This window comes from Amblyomma mixtum, chromosome 4 (assembly GCF_055824585.1).
Source record: "Amblyomma mixtum isolate Tamu chromosome 4, ASM5582458v1, whole genome shotgun sequence".
NCBI lineage: Eukaryota > Metazoa > Arthropoda > Arachnida > Ixodida > Ixodidae > Amblyomma > Amblyomma mixtum.
Window position 1 is genome coordinate 114,166,864 of NC_143015.1, and position 26,908 is coordinate 114,193,771.

General features: G+C 46.6%; 1 protein-coding gene and 1 pseudogene across 1 annotated transcript in view; one reads left to right on the plus strand and one right to left on the minus strand.

Moving 5' to 3' along the window:
- LOC149347953 (lysosomal alpha-glucosidase-like) overlaps window positions 1-8,954 on the minus strand; it is a 47,161-nt gene extending 38,207 nt beyond the window's left edge. The window contains exons 1-4 of the mRNA XM_089585701.1: window positions 8,802-8,954; window positions 7,470-7,578; window positions 4,691-4,908; window positions 1,130-1,240 (exon numbers count right to left, since the gene is read on the minus strand). Coding sequence (XP_089441827.1) covers window positions 1,130-1,240; window positions 4,691-4,908; window positions 7,470-7,578; window positions 8,802-8,855 — 492 coding nt within the window. The 5' untranslated portion in view covers window positions 8,856-8,954. The remainder of the gene's footprint in view (window positions 1-1,129; window positions 1,241-4,690; window positions 4,909-7,469; window positions 7,579-8,801) is intronic.
- A 10,411-nt stretch (window positions 8,955-19,365) lies between these two features.
- LOC149347954 (uncharacterized) lies at window positions 19,366-23,456 on the plus strand (annotated as a pseudogene).
- Window positions 23,457-26,908: the final 3,452 nt, after the last annotated feature.

The following is a 26,908-nucleotide window of genomic DNA, read 5'->3' on the forward strand; positions in this document are numbered from 1 at the left end:
CCGAAAATTTCGACCACCTGGCGTTCTTTAACGTGCAGTGACATCGCACAGTACACGGGCCTCTATAATTTCTCCTCCAAAGAAATTCTAGCCGCCGCGGCCGGGATCGAACCCGCGTCTTTCGGGTCAGCAGCCGAGCACCATAACCGCTGAGCCACCGCGGCGGCCGCCGCTCAGATTCAAACTTCGGATTCTCTTATGACGACACAGGACTAAGTGACGTGAACATGATGTGCACATGACGTAACGCAGACTCCGTGCTTTCTGACAGCCAGCAGGGCGGCCTAGCAGCAGCCGAAATGAAAGCTACCGCTGGCAGCACGTTGAAGGCATCTATCGGCTATTGCGGCCGTTGCTACCATCGCTTCGCTTACGTTTGCACCGGCGTTTTGCCAGCGTTACGATGGATCCCGTTCTCGAAGTCGTCAACGAAGTTCTCGCAAATAGACACCTTTAGCATGCCGTGTGCCTTGTTACCGTTAGCGGAATACCGGGAGCCCGCCCACCGCCGGTGAGCAGGCGCTGATTAGTCCCGATGCTGCAGGCGCGCGCGTAGCTGCCGGGTACGTGGCGCCATCTGGCGACGTCAAGGAGATTTGCGCGTGCATTGGCTGCGCCTCAGTGATTCGTGACTCTTCGTGTCCCGGTGTTACTAGAACTATTGGTTCCAGCAATACTGTTTTGTCCTATGACGTCATCACGCTTGTGCTTGTGAGTTTGTCCTGTGGCGGCGATACCTGTATTTTGGTTCTTGCTCTTTTCTACGTTACAAGAGCTTTGCTGTCAGTATGAGGGGCGTTTTTGTAATCAGGAGCTGGTATTCTGTCGACATAAGCCAACTTCAATACCTCCTCAGTGTCCCTTTAAAGATCAATTCAAAACCCAGTGCTGTCGGGGCTGGTGCTTCCTTGCCTCAGCTCCGAACGATTTAAAGAAACTGTAGTTTCCCTCAATTTTGGTAGCGAGTAGTCGTCGACCCACTGAAGGGACTTGGAACTGACAGACAGTGCCATTGCATAGATTCCCACTGCAATTTATAATAGTGACATTCGATAGCCATATTTCAAAAGCAGCCAGTCCAAACCTACATAGCAGCAATCATTGGAGATTAGGGGAATATTTATCTCACGTAGCACGTGTACGGCTCCTTTCCGGTGCTGTCCTGGATGACGACCTTGGAGGTGATGGTGACGCTTATGTTCAACGCGTGCTTGTATAGGGCCAGGCGATGCACGGCTTGCTGCGAGAAGGCAGTACACATTGAGAGACAGGCACAGTCTTTAAGGTCATGACAAGTTAGGGTAGAAAGATAAATGGGCCCTGAGGGTATTAATGCGGAAGCATTATATCGCTCATCGGTAACGACACCTGGCGGCGTCGGCGTTGACCAGCAGCAGTAGTCCCAGAAAACCTAGATGACGTCACTATGCCCTACTGAAACCTTCCATACGAGTCGTTCATATGCAAGTATGAGAATATGAAATCCATATGATATGGAAAATAATATGGACGTTTACACGCTTTTTCTATGGAGAGTATAAACTTTTTTATAAAATTTTATATAAATTCCATAAAGTGTGTATGACGTCATTTGGAGTCCATAAACTTCCATTCGCGCTTTTCATAACTTTAGTACCTACTCTATACACTCCATACTGAGTCGATATAATTCATATGGAAATATATGGAATTATGTGACCCGTAAAATGGGAACTTTAAGTAGGTATCAACGAAAACTAAAACTTATTCCCAACATACAGGGAATTGAACCCAGGGCATGTAGACAGCGAGGCGAGCAAGGCGAGATGCACCAAGGCAAGAGAGTGAACGCCGCTGTACCAAGTGAAGTGTTTCAGGTTTCCCCCAGCTGTCCCTGCTGTAATTTATAGAGTTGAACTAAAACACTAAATACTAGGAGTATTCGCAATGGCACCACTAACGATGAAATGTGCTCAATCAGGCGGGACATAAAGGGTCAATAAGACTGGAATACAGCGTTGTAACTCTGAAGGACCGCATAATAACACTAGAGAACGGGTAATTAGCACCATACAGCTTCAAACCCACTCGTCAAGTCGAGGCATCGTGGATATCAGTTTTAATTTTGAAGCAACTGTGGATTGTTGTACTATACTGCTATGAAAACGTTGAAGGTAATGGTTGAATCTTCCGAAACGTCGCAATTTTTTTTTTAATTTGTCCTTCGCTCACACCAAGTAGTTAAGACTGCTAGAGAAAACAAATCGGGAATGTTTTTAACGTTCGCAGAAACGTTAAAGGGGTGGAGACACCAAATTTTTGGTTCGCGCGTTCTCAGTTTCAAACGTTTCTTATGGCTTCAGGAAGCATGATACACACTCAAAGATTCATATATTCACAGTGAATAATTTATTATAGCATTTTTAGGTGAACGATTTTCGGTTTCGGTTTCGGAACGCCGAGTTGTGCAGTGACGTCACAGAGGGGGAAGATCAACTGCTTCGCTTGGTCACGTGGGCCCACAAAAGTTGTGACGCACCTACTGCTGCATCGTCTGCTTTCTCACACACTTGCTTACCAGCGCATGAAAACAAACAACTGCATGTCTAGTCCCAGCAGCTCGGATTCTGACAGATCTGATTCCAATGAGTGAGATCGACTTTTTTTTTTGTTCGCACGCTAATATCGCCTTCGCGGGTTCGCGTGAGGATGCGAAACACTTTGCAAAATGCCAGTAAGCATCGCTGCGCCGCTCTACCCAAGCTGCGCCCACAGCCGGTGTCACACTTCGCTGCCGTGCAGCAGTACCTGAGCGCTGCTTGGGATGGTGTACAAATATCACAAGAAAAGACAAGATTGCCTTGTTATCAGAACTGCCAGCTATACTCGAGCAGCGACAAAGCATGTCTGCTTATGGTGGAAGCTTTCGGCAACGGCACCGCTCGCGGGCGCTCCGGGCGACGAGCTCTGCTGCTGCCTGGCTGCCGTGGTCGTCGCTAGGCCTATAGCCTGTTTAGCAAGCGGCCGGCGCTTCTGAAATCGCCTGCGCTATAATAAAAGGCCTACTTTTCACAAATAGCTGTAGTGTTAACAGAATCATCTCACAATAAAATAATAGTATGGTCAATCTCCTCGACGCCTTCGGCAGCGGAGCTAGCGGGCGTCAGGCGAGCCGGACCCCAACGTCGCGCCAGCGGCAGCTGCTAGGCGCGGTTCTGGCAAGAAATTTGCTCATATCACAGTTGTTACCTCTACCAGTCAGCGATCCTCAAAAATGACACTTTTTTCACATTTCTTGTCCCATGGTTTATTATTTACGTCAAGAACACTCTTTAGCGCGCTTTTATGACGTCGGCAGACGGTATCCAGGCTGACCTACCGGCCGGCAGACTAGGCGTACTTCACGTCCGCACAAGAAAATACAAAACAGCCATGCTACCAGAAAGGATGCTTTCTAGATTCGAGATACGACAGCATGACTGTGCTAAAGGTGGATATTTCGGCAGCGACACTGCCTGCGTCAACGCCGGCCGTCGACCTGCGCGCTGGTCCCAGACTGCCCTAGTCGTCGCTAGGCCTAGCTGCTTTCGCATCGACTCCGCAGCTGAGGGCGCTTCGTGACTGGCCAGCGCTAAGAAACGTGCTCCGCTCGGCATCCCTTTACTGTGAACTCGTCCCATAATAAAAGACATGTTAGATTTCCACGACGTCTTCAGCAACAGAGCTAGCAGACGGCAGGCGAACCGCACCAGGTAGCAGCAGCACAAAATCGGCTATGGGATGAAATTTGCTTGCATCGCAGTCATCACTTCTACCAGGAACTCGGTATTTGCCAACGATCGTCAGAAACGATGCATTTTTGATATTCATATATCCCAGGGTTTGCTATGAACGTGAACAAACAATACTATCGCGTTCTTCAGATGCCGGCGTTGGGCACGAAGACTGGCGCAGGCCGCCCGGCTCCAAGGAGTGCGCCCTATGTCATCATGACGCTGCCGCTCTCCGCGCTCGGATTGGCTGCCGCTTCCCGTCGTTGTTGTTGCCGCGAGCGGCCCGCCGTTGACATCTAGCAGAGGCCGGACGCAGGCAACGAGCTGCAATCGGACGTTGCGACGCTGTTCGCAACGGCGCGACGCAAACGCGGCTCGCTGGTGCGTCGACTGCGCTCACGCGGCTGTGCCCCGCTCATCGTACGTCACTGTATTTTGGTATGACGGCACTAAAACTTTAATTTTTCTACACCCCCTTGTGACGTCATGGTTGATGGCGCTAGCGATGGGTCTATATCGTGAGAGTGAGCATTTAGGTAATCTTTGGAGCCGAATTAAAATATTTTTTAAACGTTTGTTGCGTCCAACACCTGGCTGAGAGTGCCCTTGCATACATAGGAATCCCATAGCAGGCTTTTTGTAGCTTCAAAATTTGGTGTCTTCACCCCTTTAATAGCAAACAACTGAAATCATTCTGAGTGGAGCTCTGTGAATATATTGGTAGTTTATAGTGGAATCTCATGATATGTGAAAAAATTACGCTACAATTTGCTGTTGAAAAAATGTGCTCGCCCAGAATTTCTCGGTATGAATTTGTACGCGCACCAGCGGGCGCATTCAACTTCTCACTTCATGACGTGACTATAAGAACACACTTTCCACTTCAGGTGAAGCTAAAAGCGTAGACCTAAGTTATACGGGTCCGCCATAAAACCTACCGCGAACTGGACGTTTGTGACCAGCTTGGAGAGCGGCACGGGTCCGCTGGGACGCATGGAGTGCAGCAGGGTGTTGATGGAGGGCAGGCTGGGCCGGCCCACCAGCTTCTGGTACTGCTCCACGACCGCCTTGGGCGTCGGACCGGTGAACACGTAGAAGTCCAGCTGGCCGCCATTGGTCCGGAACGTCGCCGCGCCCGGCGGTGACGTCATCAACTCTGCGAGGCACAGGCGAACGCATCTTTTCAGCTTTCACATTTTAAGGACACATTTTGACGATTACCATCATGGCGTACATTTTAAGGCGAAAGCCTTTAATGGCTCATACTGTCGTCCGTCCGTTAACAAAGCGTGTCACACGCGTTTAACTCTGGAACTAAAAAGGATAGAAGAAAACCAATGGTTGCTTCGAATAGAGGAGGAAAAAATGAACCTAGAAGCCAAGTTTGATGACTGTAGAGTAATTAGTTAATTATAAGCAAAAATGTCGCAACTGTGTCGAAAGAGCGCGGACGTCGATATAGCCACGGGAACAATGTGACGTCATATCTACCGGAAGTCGTCACGGATTGTCACAGAATGGTCGGAAAAACACCAAAATTGTGTCAAATTAGATTGAAAAATGTGTAATTAAGGGTAATTAATACTTAAGATCCCTTAAAAATGTATAATTTGGATATCGATGTAGCCACAGGAATGGTGTGACGTCACATCCATCGGAAGTCATCACGGCATAGTGTCCTCGGCTTTCGCCTCTCAACACTTTAGTTGCCAAAGTGTCCTCGCAATTTTTCTGCTTGTATTATCCTCAATTTGAGGTGGATTTCGCATTTTCTGCGTACGACTGACCCGGAACACGCGGAATCTGTAAGACGAATACGCACAAAACACATGGAAACCTTGCTTTACATACGAACACCGCATGACATCATAGAGACGATATTGCAATCACTCCGAAAAAGGCAGGAGGTTAAATCTGCACGAAAAGCATACAGATTGTTTAGAAGAACGTCAGATGGTGCGTTATTTGAGACAGAAATGGTAATAGTGAAATGGAGATGCGAAGGCGCGGAAGCTTTTGGAAGCATTCCACATTAGGAACAGGTGATTAGATTGCGTGAGTGATACCCCGGTCCGCCTTTTCAAGACTGAGATATATCTTGAACGGTTTTGTTGATGCCTGTTGTACCTGTGTTTTTTGCGCATGCCTTGAATTTTCTATATATTTGCTGGCTTTGCAGTGAATAAAATCAGATGAAGTTAGCGCATATCCTGTGTCAGTCTTTCTTGTGTACGTCTTATTGCAGCGCTATTACCATTTCTGTCTCAAGCATACAGAGTTTCGCATTATTTTCCACATTTCCGGTATGCCTATTCTGAAAAATACACATTTGGGGCTTAGATGGACAGTTTCAGTAGGGTTTAGAGTATTTGCAGAGGTCGTCATACCGCACTAAATTAAATACCTACTCTTCAACGTCAATTATGCACTCTAGTGCTATTGTTCTCAGCCTGAATTCGGCCACTATTACCACACTTATATACAAATCTGCCCATCCTCGGTCAGCGTCAACCAGAGCATGTTTGTGCCAGAGTAAACTGCTGATAATGGTATGCGAGTACATTGTCTAAAACGCGCTGCTCCAGCCTAAATAAACTGTTTGCAGCAATAGCATTACAAATGCCTCTTTGAAGTACTCTCAAACTCTGCCTGAGGACCAGTAAAGGAAATACGAGGCAACATAGACAGAAAAAAAATCAGAAAAAGAAAGGGATGAAGAAACAGCTAAGAAAGAAAGAAATAAGATTGGCTTGGTTTGGTTTATTGGGGTTTAACGTCCCAAAGCAACTGAGGCTATGAGGGACGCCGTAGTGAAGGGCTCCGGAAATTTCGACCACCCGAGGTTCTTTAACGTGCACTGACATCGCACAGCACATGCGCCTCTAGAATTTCGCCTTCATCGAAATTCAGCCGCCGCGGCCGGGATCGAACACGCGTCTTTCGGGTCAGCAGCCGAGCGCCGTAAACCACTGAGCCACCGCGGCGGGGCAAAGAAATAAGAGAACAAAAATAATGAAAGGAGGAAGTAAAGAAAGGGAGAGGGAGGGAATAAAGAAAGTCCGCACAGGCTTCCCAGGTGCATTGATAGCTGTTATGAGCCAGGTAATATGATGGCCTAATTTTCGGATACTACCAGTGTAAGCAAAGATAGCTGCAGGAACTCTCACTTACAGGTATGGCTGCGACCTTATATAATTTCTCTCGCTGGAATATAGTACTAAATTAAAAATGATTTATAAGAGGAGCAGAAAGTAGTAAATGCTCTGCAAAATGCATTATTGAATTCACGATGCAAATTAAGTAAAACGAAGAACATAGTTACCGTGTAGAATATTTAATATAGAATATCAAATTGGCAAATGTATAGGGGAATCTCCCAAGGTGGAGTAGATTTGTAATAAGGAGTAATTACTCATTGACATCCACTGTTCTCACTTCGAGTTATTGATCGATTCGCTTTCGCCTTACCATAAGCTTGCCGTCACGGTTAGCTCAGTTGGTAGAGCTACTGCTCCGGTGAAGCAGTGTTCCCGGGTTCGAACACCAGACCAGGACGAATTTTCGTTTAACGGCGAAGTTTCTGAGAAAGCTGTGTAGGTTTCCTCTGTAGCGGTATGGCTGCGCTTGGGTGGATGTCAGTGAGTAATTTCTTCTTTATTACAATATCAAATTCAGTAAGAACGAAATGCTCTTAGAATGAAATTGAATACTCCACACCTATCCGGTTTCCGTTGTGGAGATAGACACCGCAGGCCGATCCATTCTCGGGTGAAACCAGGACGAGGAACGGGTGGTCAGCCGGATATGTCCCGGAAGTACTCAAGATCTGCTTCAAAAGAGAGAACAATGAAGATCAGTCCACTTCAATCCTCAACTAGAAGCGTTTACACAAGCCTCACAACTCGTTTTCTTTGCCTGCCTTTGAAGACAAGCAACGCACAAACTCATCTGAAGGATGGCACAGAACGTAAGTGGTCAGGAAATAGGCATAAAGATGCGAACGTTTGTTGTAACGCATTACAATATCAGGGCTGTCTCGTATCGATGGCAACAACCAGAGCAGACACAACCTGGGATTGGAATTAAATAGAAACTTTAATTAGGAAAGCGGGATTCATTCCACGGCGTCAAAGAACCGTCAGTTTTTTTTTCACAATGGTTTTCCAACAACAAACAAAAATTGAAAGAGAACTACGCACTCATAAACCTCTTAAAGTCGAATTGAGAACTTTAGAAAGGCAACGAATAAGGTGGGTCGTTAGGAGCTTCATTCGTATCACGTAAATGAATGATGCTCTCCACGAAATGCTGTCAGGTTGACCAAGCACCAATGTCGGCTTGTCAGACGATCATAATATATCTTTCAAGACGCAATGTACAGCACCTTGAACATATCATGTGGCACGCTTTTCGTTTCTTCGCATGGAGAAAAAAAATAAGCCAAACTGAGTAATTGGGAGCTTGACATTCATGGCTAAGGGAAGGGGGTGACCTGCTGGCTATCGGTGATGGCGCGGCACTCACTGGCGATGTTTGAGGTGGTTGATGCAAAGAAAGAGAGAAAGAAAGAAAGGACGAAAGAAGGAAAGAAAGGAAGAAATAAAGAGTGAAAGAAAGAAGGAAGAAAGGAAGGAAGGTGGGTCGGAAGAAAGAGAGAAAGAAAGGAAGGAATGAAAGAAGGAAGAAAGAAAGAAAGAAAGAGAGAACGAAAGTAAGAAATAAAGGAAAGAAAAAGTAAACAAAAGAAAGAAACAGGAAAGAAAGTTATTTCTTTCTTCTTTCCTTCATTCAATCTTCTTTCTTTCTTTCGTTCTTTCTTTCTTTCTTTCTTTCTTTCTTTCTTTCTTTCTTTCTTCCTTTCTTTCTTCCTTCCCTTCTTTCTTTCTTTCTTTCCTTCTTTCTTTCTTTCTCTCTTTCTTTCTGTCTTCCGTTCTTTCGGTGTCGTGTGTCGTGTTTGCGCTAAAAAAGATGAATACTTTGTCAGAAAACTAACTAGCCCAACACCTTAACTCTTTCAAAGAGTACGAGCCACGAAGGTGTCGTACACACCTTAGCGAAGCTGCCGCCGCGGTAGAAGACGTGCCTGGCTGGTCCCGCGCGCATGTCCAGAAAAGGCAGGCCCTCCGGAGCGCGCCTGACACCGTACACCAGGCTGGCGTTGGGCAGGAGCGTAACCTGCTTCTCACGCTCCGCGTAGTACAGGCGCACCAGGTCGAAGTTCACCCTGCGAGTGCTCCCGCTTGACAAAACCGCTCTGCGCATGCGCGGATCTTCTCTTCAAGTTTCACAGGTTAAAAATGAAACCGCCTGCTCCTATTGAGCCCATGCGCAGTTCATGTTAGTGACCGGCGCATGCGACAGATGGCGGCAGCTTTCAAGCACACGCCGCTTAGCAGGCGCAGCCTGCTCGTGGAACCAGGCCACGCATGGAGGAAGGAAAGAACTAAGCAGAGGCCCTGACGTCACTTTTTGTGAAGCCGCCCCGCAACCGGAAGTTGGCTCGGCTCTCCTCACTATCTTCCTTCTCCACCGAGCTACAGGGCGGGGATCGCGCGCGGCTCGCAAGCGCTTCGTAAAAGAAATGTATCAAAAAAATCGCGCCGCTCGCCGCTACACTCCTACACCTCCCTCCCCGTAAACACGCACCTAGACACAGACCGGCGCACAGGTTCATCGTCCTCGGGCTACCGTAAACCCGCCGTGTGGCCTTCGAAACGCAGCTCAGCATCGCCGAGAGCGGCTTCATGTTTCTGTGCTGTTTGGTGAGGTGCGAAAGTTCGCTGATCAAAACAATCAACGCTTCTTCGCGTGTCGAAGCGCGGTTCCGGAGTGCCACATTTTCGCGAGATTCATTTCAATGCATCGATCGCTCCGCGTAACGACACCAAGTTTGATGAACAAAATATCAAATGAGCGGTTATTTGCTGCATTAAAAAGCAATCTTAGATGCGTGCGTAACGGCACGACGCCAGGCATGTGGACTTTAACACGCAGGGCCGTGTTAACACACCGTGCCGAAAGCCCGTCCACCGCCACCGAGAAACACTCGGGCCCCTAGCAACAACAACGCTAACGACGCCGTACGCCGTTGCTAGTGGCCCGAGTTTTCTTAGCAACAGCGACAACGTTGCTAGTGGCCCGACTTTTTAAGCCTAAATTTTGACGTCACTTCCGCCACATTCTTGCCAATGCATTGGGAATACGAAGGGCCTCTCCTTAGTTTTCCTTCCTCCATGAGGCCACGCCTGCTTCTTCCAAGTGCCTTTGTTGTCAGCCAGTAGCGGAATAATATTGCGAGGATACCTTGGCAACTGCAGTGTTGAGAGGCGAAAGCAAAAAACAGTATGCCGTGACGACTTCCGGTGGATGTAACGTCACACCGTTCTCGTGGTTATATCGATACCCAAATTATACATCTTTCGGGGATCTTAAGTGTTAATTACGCTTATTTGCACATGTTTCCATCTAATTTGACACAAATCCGATGTTTTTCCGACCATTCTGGGACAATTTTGCCTATGCCGTGACGACTACCGGTTCATTTGACGTCACATTGTTGCTGTGGCTATATCGACGTCTGCACTATTTCGACGCAATTTAGACATTTCTGCCTATAAACATTCAGCCCCGCCGCGGTAGCTCAGTGATTACGGCGCTCGGCTGCTAACCCGAAAGACGCGGGTTCGATCCCGGCCGCGGCGGCTGAATTTCGGTGAAGGCGAAATTCTAGAGGCCCGTGTACTGTGCGATGTCAGTGGATGTTAAAGAACCCCAGGTGGTTGAAATTTCCGGAGCCTTTCACTACGGCTTCTCTCATAGCCTGAGTTGCTTTGAGACGTTAAACCCCAATAAACCAAACCAAACCTATAATTATTTACTAGGTAATGTACAGCCATCAAACTTGGCTCTAGGTTCATTTTTTCCTTCTCTATCTGAAGTAACCAGTGGTTTTATTCTATCTCTTTTAGTTCCCGAGTTAAAAACGTGTGACACGCTTTGTTAACGGACGACAGTATGAGCCATTAAAGGCTTTCGCCTCAATATTCGCCACTCTCCAGAGGGCGGCAAATATAGTGAATAAGGCTGATTGCGTTGCAGGTACTGGCCAATATTATTAATAGCCGACTGTGAATTATGTCGCTTGCTTCAGCACTAACAGCGCGCTAAGTGAGAACGGGGGAGGGGGAGAAGGAGGTATATACAGAGCCTTAAGAAATCAATTTTTGTTACATTAGACTACGAATGTATTGCTCGTTGTCCTCTTCGGCAAACAATCGTTCTGCACGGATGCAAACAGAGCAGGCTACAGGAGGAGTGGCTACATGGCTGCGGACACAACAAGCGAATAGTATGGGGTTCGTCCCACTGGGTGATCGTTTTCCGAAGATTAGCGTTTACTAAATTGCTCATCTTTCAGCCTTCTTTGATCCTGACGTTGTCTACACTGAAATCTGGAGAGTGAGACGACTGCGATTCAACCTAGGCAACATTCTCCCAGGAACTCTGATTTTGGATGACAAGCTCCAAAGCAAGAGCAGTGTTCAGTGGCGACATCTTTTCGGTGAACGTACAGACTTTGTCAAAAGTAACCAGGCTGCATGGTTTGCTTCTAGCTCGTACAGTGGAGCCCTTACAGCTTCCCTGAAGCTGAAATGGTCGTCAAAGGTAAGGACTGGGGGTCTTCTTACCTTCCAACACGTTTTGATCTTTAGGAAAGCCACAAGGGCTCCACTATACAAGCTAGAAGCAAACCATGCAGCCTGGTTACTTTTGACAAAGACTGTACATAAGCGGCTGGGACGTCCACGTACGTCACAAAGAGACAAACTGTTTAAGGTAACACGTCAAACACGTGACAGGACAAATAACAAGCACGGCAGGGCCTAGTGCGGCCCGGCAGGATCACTGAAAGCTATCAGTTGTTTAGCAACAAAAACTCACAACATTCTGCCGGAGGGCTTCGACTGCACGCTGAGGACACCCTTGTCACTGAGCTTGGCAGCGAAACCGGAATCTTCGGAGGCGTCCTGCGTTTCTTCGGCCAGCACCGGCACGGGTGGTACGAACTCGCGCCGGCTCGAGTCCCATATCTACAGTGCACGCAAATGAAACACGCATGTTTTTTGACAGCGATGCGGGAAGTAAGGGGGGAGAGAAAGACAAATGTGGCACTACACGCTGATTGGCCGAAAAAGCCTCGCCACTGGGGACATAAAAAGTAGAGAGTAGACAGGTGCAGCGCACGTTGTTGATTGGCTCTATCCTCGTTTGTTTCCTCAATTCGCTTGTCATGGCGGACGTCCGCCTTCTACTGATGAATGAGAGAGAGTGTGCTGCAGTGCTTAGTGCATAGTTGCACGTGTGGTTCACGGTGCAGTATCGCGCATTGCCGGGCCTCACATGTGTACCTAAATCTAATGAACGCTTCTATATGCATCAACATTTTGCACAACCCCAAGTTCACCTTAATTTCGCATTACCTTAATGGTAAATATAGGGCTATCTTCGTTTATTGCGAAAGCAATACTACTCGCACTTTCAAGCCTTCGCGTGACACGGCCGCAGTTACGTTTGACCTTTAGCGGAGTGAATATGGAAGACCAACTCGCCCCTTCAGATAGCCCGGCTGCAGTTACTCCGCGCCACGCACCTGTGGCACTACTGCCGCTGTGACGTCATACCAGCTGTAGATTGTATTTTCTTCCTCTCAGTCGCAACAACATCAAAAACAAAATATAAAAAAATTACCGAAGACGCTTTGAGTGGTCGCGCGGCGGCGGCCGGTAGCCACGCGTGACCTGTAGACGCGGCGCACTGGGTTGCTTCAGTTGGAGGCGATGCGCTTTTGCTTTCGCAACCTACCAGGCTTAACCAAAGCTAAGCCCCGCCAAGTTTTTTGCTACAACAATAAGAGAATGAGAAGAAATGAAGCGGCAGTTTCTGATCACACGAAGACCCCATGAATCAAGGATTTACTTTATATACAGTATGTGCTGACGTAAACGGCGAGACACGCAGAGGCGATTATGAAGACACCAGCAGGCCAGCGCGGATATCACATGGGCAACATTTCGTGTGAAAACCTGCCATGCTGGCAGCGGTTCCCCCCCTTCGCGTTGCTGCACGGTTGAGCGTGCATGTTTGTAAGCTCGGTGTGGTAGTCACGAAAGAAAGAATGTAAATAAATTGGGCAGTGGGTGGCTCAGTGGTTGCGGCACTCGGCTGCTGACCCGAAAGACGCGGGTTCGATCCCGGCCGCGGCGGCTGAATTTCGATGGAGGCGAAATTCTAGAGGCCCGTGTGCTGTGCGATGTCAGTGCACGTTAAAGAACCCCAGGTGGTCGAAATTTCCGGAGCCCTTCACTACGGCGTCCCTCATAGCCTGAGCCGCTTTGGGATGTTAAACCTCAATAAACCAAACCAAACCAACCAAAAGGACGTGCAGAACGCCACCATGGCAGGTCTTGAGGGAGAAGGATGAATGGCTGCGGAAAGAACGATGGGTAAAGGCAAGGTGTGGAATGAGTGAAGTGTGATGAACTGCAGGGTTGAAGAAGCACGGAATGGCCGTGCAAATCATGTGCGTCTGCGCGCGTATGGCCAGAGTGGCATCAATGAACGCCGGAATTAGTTTAAAGTGCTATTGAGGTGTCCACTAAACCACAGAGTTGGTAAGGCGCCTTTCCTTTCCTCCAAATCAACGCAGTCTACAACGCTGTCTATGTCAGAGCGCACCAATGAACGCCACAACAGAGGTCAAGCTAAAGTTCAAACATGTATCCGCCGGGACGACTCTGAAGGCTCAAAAACCTAGCGCAGTATTGCTTTCGCAATAAAATAAAAAAAAGTTACAAAAGCCTCGTCCACAATTGTAGAGGCCATGCTACAAAGGGTTAAGCGCATCATCTAGAAAGTTCGTAGTCGTCTATAGCCCAACCTCCCAGATAGGTCGAACTAATTTGGGTGCCGTCCCACTCGGACAATCCGGGGATCGAGGCAGCTCACAATAAAACCCGAGGTTTCGTCAACCAGGCAGGGAGCTTGCCTCTTCATCCGGGGTTTACGAGCGACGGCATGACCTCTTTTCATGACATTACCCACCATTACACCTTGGCCAGGCGAGTTTATCCCCCTCCGGCTAAAACACTTTCCAAAGCACAAGAAACCACGTGGAGACTGCTTCAGACGCGCTCCCTGACGAATCCCGCGCAACTGTCGCTCATGTACCCCTCTCAATACGAACCCAAATGTTTCCGCTGTGGCGAACGCGCCACTTACGACCACATCTTATGGGATTGTAGGGAAGAGCCGCCTCCGGCGGAGCTAGTACGAATCCCTTCTCTCGAGCGGTGGGAGGCTGTGCTGGCCAGCTCAGGCCCGAAGAAGCAAGTCCGGGCCGTCGAGTGGGCCAACAAGGTCGCCAACAGTCATGGACTAGCGGTCACCTAACACGGCCCTCCGGTCACCAACCTCTTATTGACGAAATAAATGTTTTCCAATCCAGTCCAGTCTAGTCGTCTATAAATAGAACGCGGCCCTAGTGGTGGTCTTTCTGATCTTGTTGACCACCGGGTGTAAGTACTTTGTACTTCAGCGGCCTAGCTAAGCTCTTTTAATTCAGCCAAGTTCGCGCAAATAAACATTTTATTTTTCTCCACACCCCGTGCCTTCTTTTCTGAGTGCAGTCATTAACGCGCGGCCATAACACCTAAGAGCACGCTTCGGAGTTCTAAATCTTCCCTCGCGTACGGTAAAAGGAATATTGACATTTGCTACGTTTGGGCGCATGCGCACAACGGCAGTTACTTTAATCAGCGTCAGAAGCCATTAAATAATCACTATGTAGCGCGCAAGAGAAGTTTTATCCCTCAAGCCTGTTCCGTACGGTGACCTCTACTGCCATGTTCGAAATCTGCACAATTGCAACTTAGTCAGAGCAATAACTCACTTTTGCATATTGCACACACTGAAATGATTACCGTCCGATGTGTTGAGAGGAATTCCCTAAGATGGAGTAAATTTGAAATAAGGGAGCATTTATCCATTAGCAATGACTCAAGAGCAACAGACAAAAGCTGCCATAATCTATCAGTCCTTGTGATTTTAGCTGGCAGAGCGAATGTCCCGGAAAAGGTTGTGACCCCGGTTTCAATCACTGGACCGGAGATAGTTCTTCAACAAAAAGTTTCCTTTCTTCTTTCTTTCCCTCTTTTTTTTGACACATAATACATGCTTATGTGATATGGTTCAGTTTCTACGGCTCACGAGGAGGTTTAAGGACTTTAGTACAACTTAAACAACAACAAAAAAAGAAACAGCAGTTGTTACACTGGGCCACGGTCTGTGGCGTATTCCATTAGTCCGCTAGCCGGTCGAAAAAGTAAAGGAAATCAGCTTTTTAATTTTTAATTTTATTAAACAAGCCAGCTATAAAAATTCTAGAACTTTTAAGCTTTTTCTAGTGATTATCATCTTGTTTAGATAACAAGAAAAGTTTATGATGGAATATTTTTTTTTGTCGTGATGGAATTTTGTTCTGCGGTCCTGAGTGTGGGCGGAGCTTCACTGCAGACTTAAGTTGTATCCCATTATCACCAAGTTGCTCTTTTGCTACTTTTTTCTTGTATCATACATAAAATTGCGTATTTGTAGAAACTCATTCATTCATTCATTCATTCATTCATTCATTCATTCATTCATTCATTCATTCATTCATTCATTCATTCATTCATTCATATAGTCCAAGGTTCGACGGAACACCGTCTGGTCAGGGTGAAGCATTATTTATTCACAAAGGAAAAATTGGGTCACTGACCAAGTCAAAAAATGAAAAATGACGTTTCGGGTCCCATACGGGGCCCTTGTTCACAACAAGGGCCCCGTATGGGACCCGAAACGTCATTTTTCATTTTTTGACTTGGTCAGTGACCCAATTTTTCCTTTGTGAATAAATAATCATTCATTCATTCATTCATTCATTCATTCATTCATTCATTCATTCATTCAAAGCTGTGTACCGCCGTTTGTAGCCGTCTGGCTGTGCTTGGGTGGGTGGTAATCAATAGGGCCTGGAGCCTCAGGCATTTGGCTAAACGTGCCTATAAATGCCTAAACGGGGGATTTTTGCACTTGCCTGCCTTTTGGTCATTTTCTAGGATACACTACGTATTTAACCGCACTTTTTGTCTCTAAATGCCTAAATCTGGCACTTTGGTCCTCAGTGCCGTTTTTCAATTTTGAGGCATCTGTATATGTATGGTGAAAGGCGCGCGCCGATGCACGCACAAAAGGCGCGGGTCTCGCCGAACGTTTTTCTCGAATTGTAACTTGAACACATTGTAGTGAAGCGTTTATCTCGAAGTGTAGCAAGGGGCGAGTTGGGAAAGAGACCTGACATACATTAGTGCAAACTTGTCAACATCGACGGAAAGGATGACAAAGTTGGAAAAGGCTGGACTCTCAATAGATGAATCGTTGAAGGTAGTGGCAGAAGTACCAGCAGCACTTCGGGGACTGGAAGGAAAGAGCGTTACTGGTTCTACAAAGATGCAACAATTGGCAGAAAAAAATAGATGCCGAGAAACAATATCCCAAATCAGAGACTTTCTACGCGGAGGCGATACGGCCAAATCACCTGAAGGCCTAAACCTTTATCAACTCTCATGTTTTAGGTTCGCACCACTAGGTTCATGTGAGGTCAAAAGAAGCCTTTTAAAGTGCAAAGCTATGCTTAGCGAAAACCGAAGGAGCTTCAAGTTCGAAAACCTGAGAATGCGCTTTATTGCTTCATTTGAGGACTGCGTACGCTCCGTGCTTGACTTACAAATCTTGTACTTATGAATAAAGAGTATTTTTCAAAGCGCCTAATTTTGCTTCATAGCACCTATTTCAATATTTTTAGAATCTAGATGCTTGCTTATTTCGGGGTTCTTTAGTGCCTAAATTTCCGGGCTCTAGTAATCAGAAACTTCGAGATCACTGTGTCGACCCGCATTGGAGCGCTGCGAAATCAAAGCGTCCACTATATTGACGTCCGTGGCTATTCTGACGTCCACGTACTATACCGACGTCCATGGCTATTTTGACGTCCGATAACCATTTTCGCGTTTATTTAACTAGTTTCAACTCATGAACCAATTTTTTCCCACAAAGCAAAATCTCATCACACACTAGCACAATCAAACTTTTGCACATTTATAGGAAGACACAATCGTGTGGAGAAATTTTGATGACGCGATATAGCCATCTTATTGATGCTTCCGCTTTAAAATTACTCCTTTTTTAAATTGAAACTGAAGTTATTCCACAACAAAAAGATGCTGCGAGGAGGACAGGAGAAAACCTGCGTGAACCCCCAATACACGGGGTAGGACCGAAGCGTGCGGCAAGAGAGCACAGTCGGATATGACAACATCGTTGAAAAAGTAAGTATAAAACAGACAAGAAGAACAAGAAAATCATATCACAACATTATACAAACAATAACGGCAGTTCTTTTGGTGATATATCTGATATGTCAATGTTAGTATCCTTTATCATGTGATTCAGAAGTGTAGGCAATTTAAACTTTATCATTTGATTTCCACAATAGACGATATGCGAAATTGCTTGGCGGTCTGGCAACACCGCGCCCACAACTTCCGGTTTCCATCTTGGCGCGGTCGAGCTCGTCGAGCTGGTGCATCGTTTGCTATGCGTACTTTCTTCTTGCGAGTGGAATTTCAACAGGCAAGCTTCAGCTGCTGCGTTGTTTTCACAGCTGATCTTTGACTAAATGTAGGTGCTTTCAATAAGCTCCAGCTTACTCCTACCGCGTCCTCAGCTTCGCTTGAAGTCTGGCGCTGATGGTCGCAATAATCGGCACTCGAAAGTGGGTTGGAAAGTCGAACCGTGACTGTGTGCTGTTGTCGTTTTAATGCTCGCATTAAAGCACCAGCTCAAGCATCATGCATTATCATGGCTATTTTATTCCCAGGTGGACGTGAATTCATCTGGTAGGGTAGCGAGCGGTTATTTTGAGGGTGAGTGCGCACGTGTGTTGACAAACTTCTGTGATAGTGCGAACTTTCGTTCGCGCCGACGGCAGGAGCTTCGTGCATTGCAGTATAATCACACAAGACCCTCGACCAGCTGCGTAATTCGATTCCTTTACTGTAATGTGCAATGCGCATCTGCGGTTTTCAACGTCACCGTTTCAGAGCCCGGCGTCGGTTGATTTTCGCCGCAATTCGTTGAAACTGCGTCTTGCTTAAGACGCAGTTGAAGCGAGTATTGCGATGCTGTCAATCGATATTACCAAGAGGAAAGTGGGCATATATAATTCAAAATGTAAGCAAAGACGCAGATCTTTTTTTTTTCAGATAAGCACTGAGCTACCGTGGCGGCTTGATTAGAGAAAGAGCGTACAGCTGTAGGTGCCTGCACGGACTCGATACGCTGGTCAAGTTGTGTGTGCAGGGGCGAAATTAGCATGTTCGGTTGCTTCCGAAACTTAATTAGCTTACTCCCAAACTTAGACAAATGGCTTTGTTGCGAAGCAAGCTGTTGAAGCTTGCCAAAACGATAATAAAATCTGATGGCCTGAAGCGTTTTCAAAACACTGTTGCACGAACTTTCTAGCTTAGAAATGCGTCCCTCCTTCATAATAAAGTAGCTATATTATTCGCTTTTTTTTAGATTTTCGTCGCCGCAGATATGGAAGGTATGGGAATCCTCAAGAAATAAAGCATTCGCACCTCAGTTTTTATACGCATGGGTGTATTGCTTCACAAAGACTCCTTAACGCGCATAACATATGCGTATGGTACAGAGAGTTTGCTCGCCTTTCTAAAACTAATTGAACGCGGGAAAAACTTAACTGAACACGTAGCAAACTAAGCAGTAATCGGCATATGGTTCTTCGAGTGAACTTATTTCGCCACGGCACGGGCGATTGGCCCGCTCAAAAAAATTACCTTCTCTATTACGTTGTTCAAGTATGCGTCTATATATATTAACGCCCTACCGGAGAGTTGATAAATGCACGAATCGGCTTCTAATTTTGATCAGAGACAACAAAGGCTGTGGTCCCTATCTTAATTTAAACGCAAATCACCTCGAAAGCTTTGTCAAAAATCAGTGCAGAAAGCGAAAGCTGCGCACTGATCCGCGTGCTGACACATATACCTCGCATGGCGTTTTGTGTTGCTAAAACGTTGGGACGGAGTAAAAAAATAGAAAAGCGAAAAGCTGGAACGCACCTAGTTCTGGCACGCATCGTAGTGTCTTTTCACAGTGGAGAGGGTAGCGCAACACTGCATCGGCATTTTACTTTTCAAACGAAGCGCAGCCGTTTTAACCCAACGCTGGGCAGCGGTTTCGTTTTCTTATAGTGCCTAAAATACTGCTAGTGTGACGAGCGCAAGGGCTCCGCTATGGGAGAGGATGGCTGCGTTTCCGATGAAAGCCCACTGCAGGCGACAGATGGCGCTGCTTGTCGGGAGGGCACTGCCACAGCAGACGACGCGGCACTTTCGCATCGTAAAGTCACACGTTTGAAAGCTGTTGCTGCTGTGCGCCCGTTATTGTCTGCCTTGTGTCCGTATCTGCTCATCACCGAGGCACAGGGTTAATGTTTGGTGCCACTTCATCACGTGCTATCGACACAACATGTCCAAACCAAAGAGACAGAGCAAGGAGAGAACGTGTTTCGTCCCGCTGTGTACAAGTGGGTACCGTTCGAATAAGCAGCATGTTTCTTTGTTTACTGCTCCCACCGACGCTGCGCGATTGCTGGAGTGGGAAAGACTGATAAAAAGAAAGGACCGGCGGTTGACACCAGCATCCGTGGTGTGCGAGAAACATTTTGAGGAGCAATACATTGAACGTTCATTCAAGGTGACTGTGAACGGCGTGGTGAACGAGATAGCTCGAGAAAAACCGCGTCTAACACCTGATGCCGTGCCAACATTGTTTGAGCAATATCCCAAGCATCTAGTGCCCAAAAAAGCACTCAAGAGAAAGGTGAGGAACCTTTGTTTGCAGGAGCCTACTCCAAAACGGCGCCGAAACAAATCTGAGCCGTTCGATGTGACCGATAGCAGTGCAAAAGATAATATTGACAGTTCTGCCTGTCATGACGATGCCGCTGCCGGCATCAACCCCGTCGAAAGGGTCGGTTCAGAGAAAGAGTCACCGCGGCCGTCGCAAAGTGACAGGCAGGCTGTACAGCTGCCATCAGCCGAGAGTGGCCACCCATTTAGTGATATCTGCATCCCGATTGCATGGATGAAAGTCCCAAGTGCGTCCGGTGAAAATTTGTGCTATGCTTTGTGCGAAGCCGAAGCAAACAATTTCTAAACTTTGTTCATTGAAAGAATGGTTACATTTAGCAAGGCCTTGCCTGCAGGGGGGACTGTTTTAGCCACTGTGCACTTGCGAGGAAGGGAGCACAGCAAGCAGGTGCTTACAACGCGTAGCGAGGCAGAATTGCTGGTACAGAAAGTTTCTGTGATGGTCCTTTGCTGTGGGAGTGGCATAAAGCCAGTGTCAAGCAAACATATCCAGTACAGGAAGATGTACTTTGCAGCAAGGTGCTTGCTAACAACGGAAACTGAAGGAAGTTCCTGTGCCCAATGCAAATACCAGCGAGTGCTTGCTCAAAACCGAATGTGCAGGTTGAAGAAGCAGAAAAGGACCAGCAGTGAGAAAAATAAACGCCAGAACATCTCCCGCAACTTGAGAAGGACAAAAAAGAAACTTGCCAGTGTGCAGGAACAAGTGGCTCGAATGAAAGAAGAAAATAAATCAATCACCGAAGAGGCTCTAGAAGCTAGGATTCGGGCTCTCCCTCAGAAACAGCAACTTGCAGTCAAGAACTGCTTCGCGGCTGCTCAACGAAAATCAGTCAGAGGAATGGCTTACTCTGACGAATCGATTGTTGAGTGCATAATGATGCGGATGCGCAGTCCCAGACTTTATGAACATTTGCGGAAAGAAAAAGTCATGGTACTTCCAGGTCGAACCTGCCTTAAGAAATATCTACAACGCTTCAAGGGTTGCTTTGGACTGAATCCTAAAGTGTACGCTGCCCTCGGGGAAAAAACAAAGGACATGGATGCCTTCAGCCGTCATGGTGGTCTCGTAATCGACGAACTGAAGTTGTCAGAGCACCTTGATGTGAAATCTAACGGTGAGTTTTACTCCCATGTCCACAATGCATGAAATCATCGGTTTAATTTTCAGGTGCCTAGTTCCAAAGGCACATTCCAATTTAACTTTAGAAAATCAATGCTCAACCTGAATTGCTGCATAGGTAAAAATTTGGAAATGGCGTAAGAAAGAATAAAGGGCTCAGTATTATCCCATTTTTTTTTTGCAATTCAGGTGGCATTGAGGGTTTCGTTGACCTTGGCGACCAATCATCAAGTGACCAAAAAGGCATTCTGGCGGACCACGGTATGATTGTACTGTTCCAGCCATTCACAGGTAAGCTGTTTGAAATTACATTTTCTAGATGTACAATTTTAGCACTTGCCAGCAACACATATCCGTATTATTCTCACTTGCCCCTGTTTCAGGAAACTGGACGCAGATACTTGGAATTTTCGCTTCCAGAGGGAATGTGAAGGCGCCAACTCTTGCAAAGATTCTTTCAGAACAAGCTGGCTTATTTGTAGACACTATAACATGTGACGGCGCCAGCTGGAACCGGAGCATGTGGCGGCGCTTGGGTGTACAAGGTGAGATTGCCATGCAGATTTGTGTCATGTGAAGAAAAAAATAGCCAGGATAGAACAATATACGGAATCTTTACTGTGCTCATTATATTAAGCCTTCGCTTGATAAGCTGACGCTGTAGCTTGTATCAAATATATTGAAGTATGTTGAGTATTCATCAGTGTAAGGATGATCGCCCTAAAGATAACTGTATGACTTCGGTAAAGTTTAGGAGCGCAAAACAGTTATCACAGTACCTCTTCTTTAATAGACAGCTGTATAAATTTTTTGTTCTGTCGGCGTTCAGGTGAATATTTTATTTCTGTAAGTATTTGCTATGTAGACTCCTTAATTTGGTAATATGTCTATCCACTATTTACTACTGTCGTTGTTTTATTAGTATTTCCTTGTTATATTTCTAGAGGTCATGTGAAAAGCATTAAGTTACTTATAGAAGAAATCCAATTACCACCTTTTTTTTTTAGTCTGTGCAGATGGCCGCATCAAGAACAGCACACAGCATCCTGTGGACCCTACAAGGCAGCTCTTCTTCGTTTCCGATTTTCCTCATTTAATTAAGAATGTTAGAAATGGATTTGTTCACAAGGGCTATTTGACACCATCTGGCCCAGTTCACAGTGGAATAATACAGGCAGCCTGGGATGCAGATCGTGACAGCGTAACTCTAAAGGCCATGCCTAACATTACACATGCACATATCAAGCCCAACTGCTTCGATAAAATGAAAGTCAATCTCGCTTTTCAGCTTTTTGGGGACGAGGTTATCAAGGGGCTCTTTGTGCACAGAAAACATGTCACCTCTCAGTACAAAGTAGTGCAGCCAACTGAGGATTTCATTCAACTTTTCAACAAACTCATCCGAGTTATGACAGCAAGAGTGAGCACGAGAGCATTAAAGCCTGACAGTCCAAATGTAACGTTCATGCAGGAATTTTTAGACTACTTAGATCAGTGGGAGGCCAATGCTAAGCCACCTGGAGGAGGCTTTTTGACCGGAAGTACAGCTGCAGGGCTGAGGATCACAATTAAAAGCACTCTAGAGCTGTTATCCCACCTCACCACTGTTGCAGGCTTCAAATACCTCTTAACTGCACGTTTGAGCCAAGACAAACTTGAAAATCTCTTTGGGATAATCAGACAGTCTTCGACCACCCTACTGTATCACAGTTTCTGATAACTGTCAACCTTTTGTCATTTTACAACCTTGCAAGGTCACCAAGAGGAGGCAATTGCTCTCCTGCAGTTGTTAAATCCCTTTTAACTACTGCTGATGTGCCTGAAGTGGCAGGCAAGTCCTTTTCAGAAACACTGGACAGCCTTCTCGACAGTGGAAACATTGACGAAGCAGAGAATGTTTTTCGATCCATTCAGCTTGAAGATGACCATGAAGGATATTCTGAAAAAAAGAGCAACTCAGCTTTAGTTTATTACGCTGCGGGCTACGTGGCTAGAAAAGCTGTTGCTAGAAATCCGTGTACCAGCTGCGCAGCCCTGTTGTGCACCACCCGAATAGATGCACAGAACGATGCTGACTGCTGGTTCACAGCTCATTTTGATAACGGTGGGCTGATTTATCCAACTGATGACTTAGCAAAGGCTGTAAGGGTCATGGAGGATGCATTCACTGCTTTATTTAGTAAAAATAAGCTGCACGAAGGCAGCATGCAGGAGTTTGCGCAGTGTCTGCACTCTTTGACATTTCCTCAGCTAGGGTGTCCCGAACACGGAAAAAATACTTTAGCAACTGTGCTTAAGTTCTACATTCTTTTGCGACTTCGATTCCTTGTGAAAGGTTTGAACAGAGAGCGTCAAGGACAAAGGCAGCGGCAGAAGTATTTGAAGCTGCGGCACTGCCAATAGTTCAAGGTAAAGCTGAAAAGTCGAATGCCGGTTTGCATAATTTGTATTGAGCTTGTGTATTTTGTATTGTGTATTTGTACTGTCTTGTGTTGAGATGCCGAAAAAAAGAGCTCTTTCTCTGATGAAATAAAAGCTGAAATCGTTCCGGGTACCATTTGTTATTCCCAGATTCTTGGCCGATCCCCCAGAGTGGGTATGTGCCATTCTGTCGTAGGCTACAACAACAACAACATTCCCAGATTATTGATATGTAAACACACATACACGCACTAAACTGTATGACTAGGCTGATAACTGCTATCGTCTGCTTTTTCGCAGAAATGTCAAAGCAGAGAACAAAATACAGAACAAAAAACGGAACCTGGCACGCGCACAACGCTGCGTTTTGTCTTCTGTAAATATAAAAACAAAAGACCTACAACATTTTCACTCAGCAGTGCTGACAGAAACTGTTAATAACGCCTACGAAGATCCGGCGGGGTAGATATCAGTGGTTAAGACGAACATTCTCCGAAATATGTTGGCATCCGGCGACGCTTACAGGCATGCTTACAGGCAAGCGGGCACACTGGAGTGCTGAAGCAGCACACTCGCGCCTAGCAGCGCCCCCGCACGGCCGGCGGCGGCTTTCATTGCCATCCGAGCCATCCAAGCGGGCGCCCTCGGCACACTAGCAATATTCTAGGCACTATAGTTTTCTGTACCGTGCCAACATGGAGGACTTAGTTCTCGGAGCGTCGAGAGATGGCGCTGCGCATTTCGCATATCGTCTATTGGTTCTACATTTTGGAACATACCACACCTCAGGATGGCGCACATTATAAGTAGAGATGTTTTTTTCTAGCCTTGCTAGACTAGTGATGGCATCATTATTTTTTATTAAACTGAGTTCATATAAGCGGCATAGTCTGTGATCGTTCATCGATGAAACTTGCATAATGTGGTACTTCTTAAATATGCCTGCTGTGTGGAAGCGATACAGGCGAGGCGTAAGGCCCTTTTATTGCGAAAGCACTTTCACGCCGTTGCCGTGCCGCGGCGGTGACCACCATTGACCTTCATTTCACCTTGACTGCATAAGATTGGATTCGATTAGATTGGATTAGATTAGACTGGATTGGATTGGACTGGACTGGACTGGATTTGATTGGATTGGATTAGATTAGATTACATTAGATTAGGTTAGATTACATTGGATTCAATTGGATTGGATAGGAGTGGATTGGATTGGAGTGGATTCGATTGGATTTTATTGGATTGGCTCTGATTGGATTGGATTAGATTAGAATAGATTACAGTGGAGTGGATTGGATTGGAGTGGAGTGGATTGGATTTGAATAGATTCGATTGGTTTGGATTGGATTATATAATGGCGTACGCACGGATATTGCTTTCGCAATTACCGGGCTTAACCAAGCTAAGCCACAGCGAATTTTTTGCAAGACAGTAAGTTTGCTAATGTTTCCAGTTGTTGTTGTTGCCCGTACAGAAAACTGAGAGATGGCGAAATCAGTAACTCACTCGTATTCGGACAGTGTCGTAAGTGATCCGGGTGATGTCCACGGTGACGGACATCGACTCCACAGGTGAGGGCGTCGCAGTCGCCACGCGGTTAAGCGTCAGCCGTGAAGAGGTTTTCGTCAACTCTCGGTCGTCGACGCGGTACCGCCGGTACGATGGCGGCATAACGCAGAAATGGCGCGCTGCGTACGTAGTTTGAAAACAAGGCCGTCGTGGAATTATAAGCGGTTGACCAAATTGGAAAATAGGTTACGGGAATTCAGAAAAGTGGAAAGGAATACGACCGGAGCCTTCCAATACGGCACCTCTTCCTTCCTTTCTTCTTTCACTCACACTTTCCTACCTTCACTTACCGCGCGGTTCGGGTGTCCACTGAGATACGGGAGGCAGTTATTGCGCCATTTCCTTTCCTCAAAAATAAAAAAAAACGCGCGATGTCAGGGCACGTTAAAGATCCCCAGGTGGTCGAAATTATTCCGGAGGTCTTCACTACGGCACCTCTTTCTCTCTTTCTCCTTTCACGCCCACCTTCCTCCCTTCCCTTACGGCGCGGTTCACGTGTCCGCCTAGATATTTGAGACAGATACTGCGCCATTTCCTTTCCCAGAAAACCAATTTACCAATTTACCAACCAATGAATATGAATAAATCCGAACATGTGCCAACGAAAATTATGTCTGCTTTTGAAATATACGCACTTATGACTGCGAAACTGACTACTGTCGAGAAAAAGCTTGTTAATATCTGTATGTAAAAGCAGGCAACTGCCATTTAAACCAAGATAGCAATAGTGGAAGGCTGCGTTTATCTTTCCTATTTTGTGTGGTAAACAGAGAGGGAAATTAGCTGCGTAGCCATTTCAGACAGAAGGTAAGTGTGAAACAAGAAGAGATGACATTTGCAATCCACTATCGGCATCCGAACCCACCACACGAGCACGGCACGTGCAATGTCAGATGTCAATTCATTTGCGGTAGCGGTTGTTTTACCATTACTTTCGAAGGATCAAGTTTGATGCAAAAGGCGTACTGTTTTACTAACTGCCCGTTTGATTACTTTCTACTTGACGGTAGCGTATAATGGCACGGCTCGCGTCAACTACATTTTGGGGAACCACCCACACCGCGATAAACTATCCTCAGCCTGCCTACAATAAGGCAAGCCAGACATAGATATTTGGTACAGTTCGGGATCTTGTTATGATGCTCGGCTGCTGTGGTACAGTTTGGGATCTTGTTATGATGCTCGGCTGCTGACCCGAAAGACGCAGGTTCGATCCCGGCCGCGGCGGTCGAAATTCTAGAGGCCCGTGTACTATGCGATGTAAGAGCACGTTAAAGAACCCCAGGTAATCGAAATTTCCGGAGCCCTTCACTACGGCGTCCCTCATAACCTGAGTCTCTTTGGGACGTTCAACCCCATCAACCAAACCAATCCTTTTTTCTTGTTTTTGAGGAAAGGAAATGGGGCAGTATCTGTCTCACATATCTCGGTAGACACCTGAACCGCGCCGTAGGGGAACAGAGAATGGTGGGAGTGAAAGAAGAAAGAGAGAAAGAGGTACCGTAGTCTTCCTGTATCAGACTTCTGGTGCTTTAAAGGCCGTTGCTTTTCTCTGTGCTGCCTTGCTACAATAGTACCTCTGTTGTCCTAAATTCATCAAGGACGTCCTTTGTCAAAAGTACCGGGGTCAAGTAGTTTGCTTATGGTCCATGCTAGGTGACTCGCCCCCCCAAGGAGCACAGGTACTAGAAATGTACGATTTCATTCTAGAAACTTGTAGGACCTGTCTTTACCATTACATTTCCAATATTGGGCCGATTAAACTGTGCTCCTTGGGCGTACATCGCCAGTGTCCCAAATTTCCTTGAAGGTGAGAGACGAACTTTCATCCTCAACCATTCATCCATTTCATCCTAAGCTAACCCGCCACGATGGCTCAGTGGTAAGGCGCCCGTCTACCGAGCCGGAGTATCCGGGTTCGAACCCGACCACGGCGATCGCGTTTCGATGGAGGCGAAACGCAAGAGGCGCCCGTGTGCTGTGCGACGGAAGTG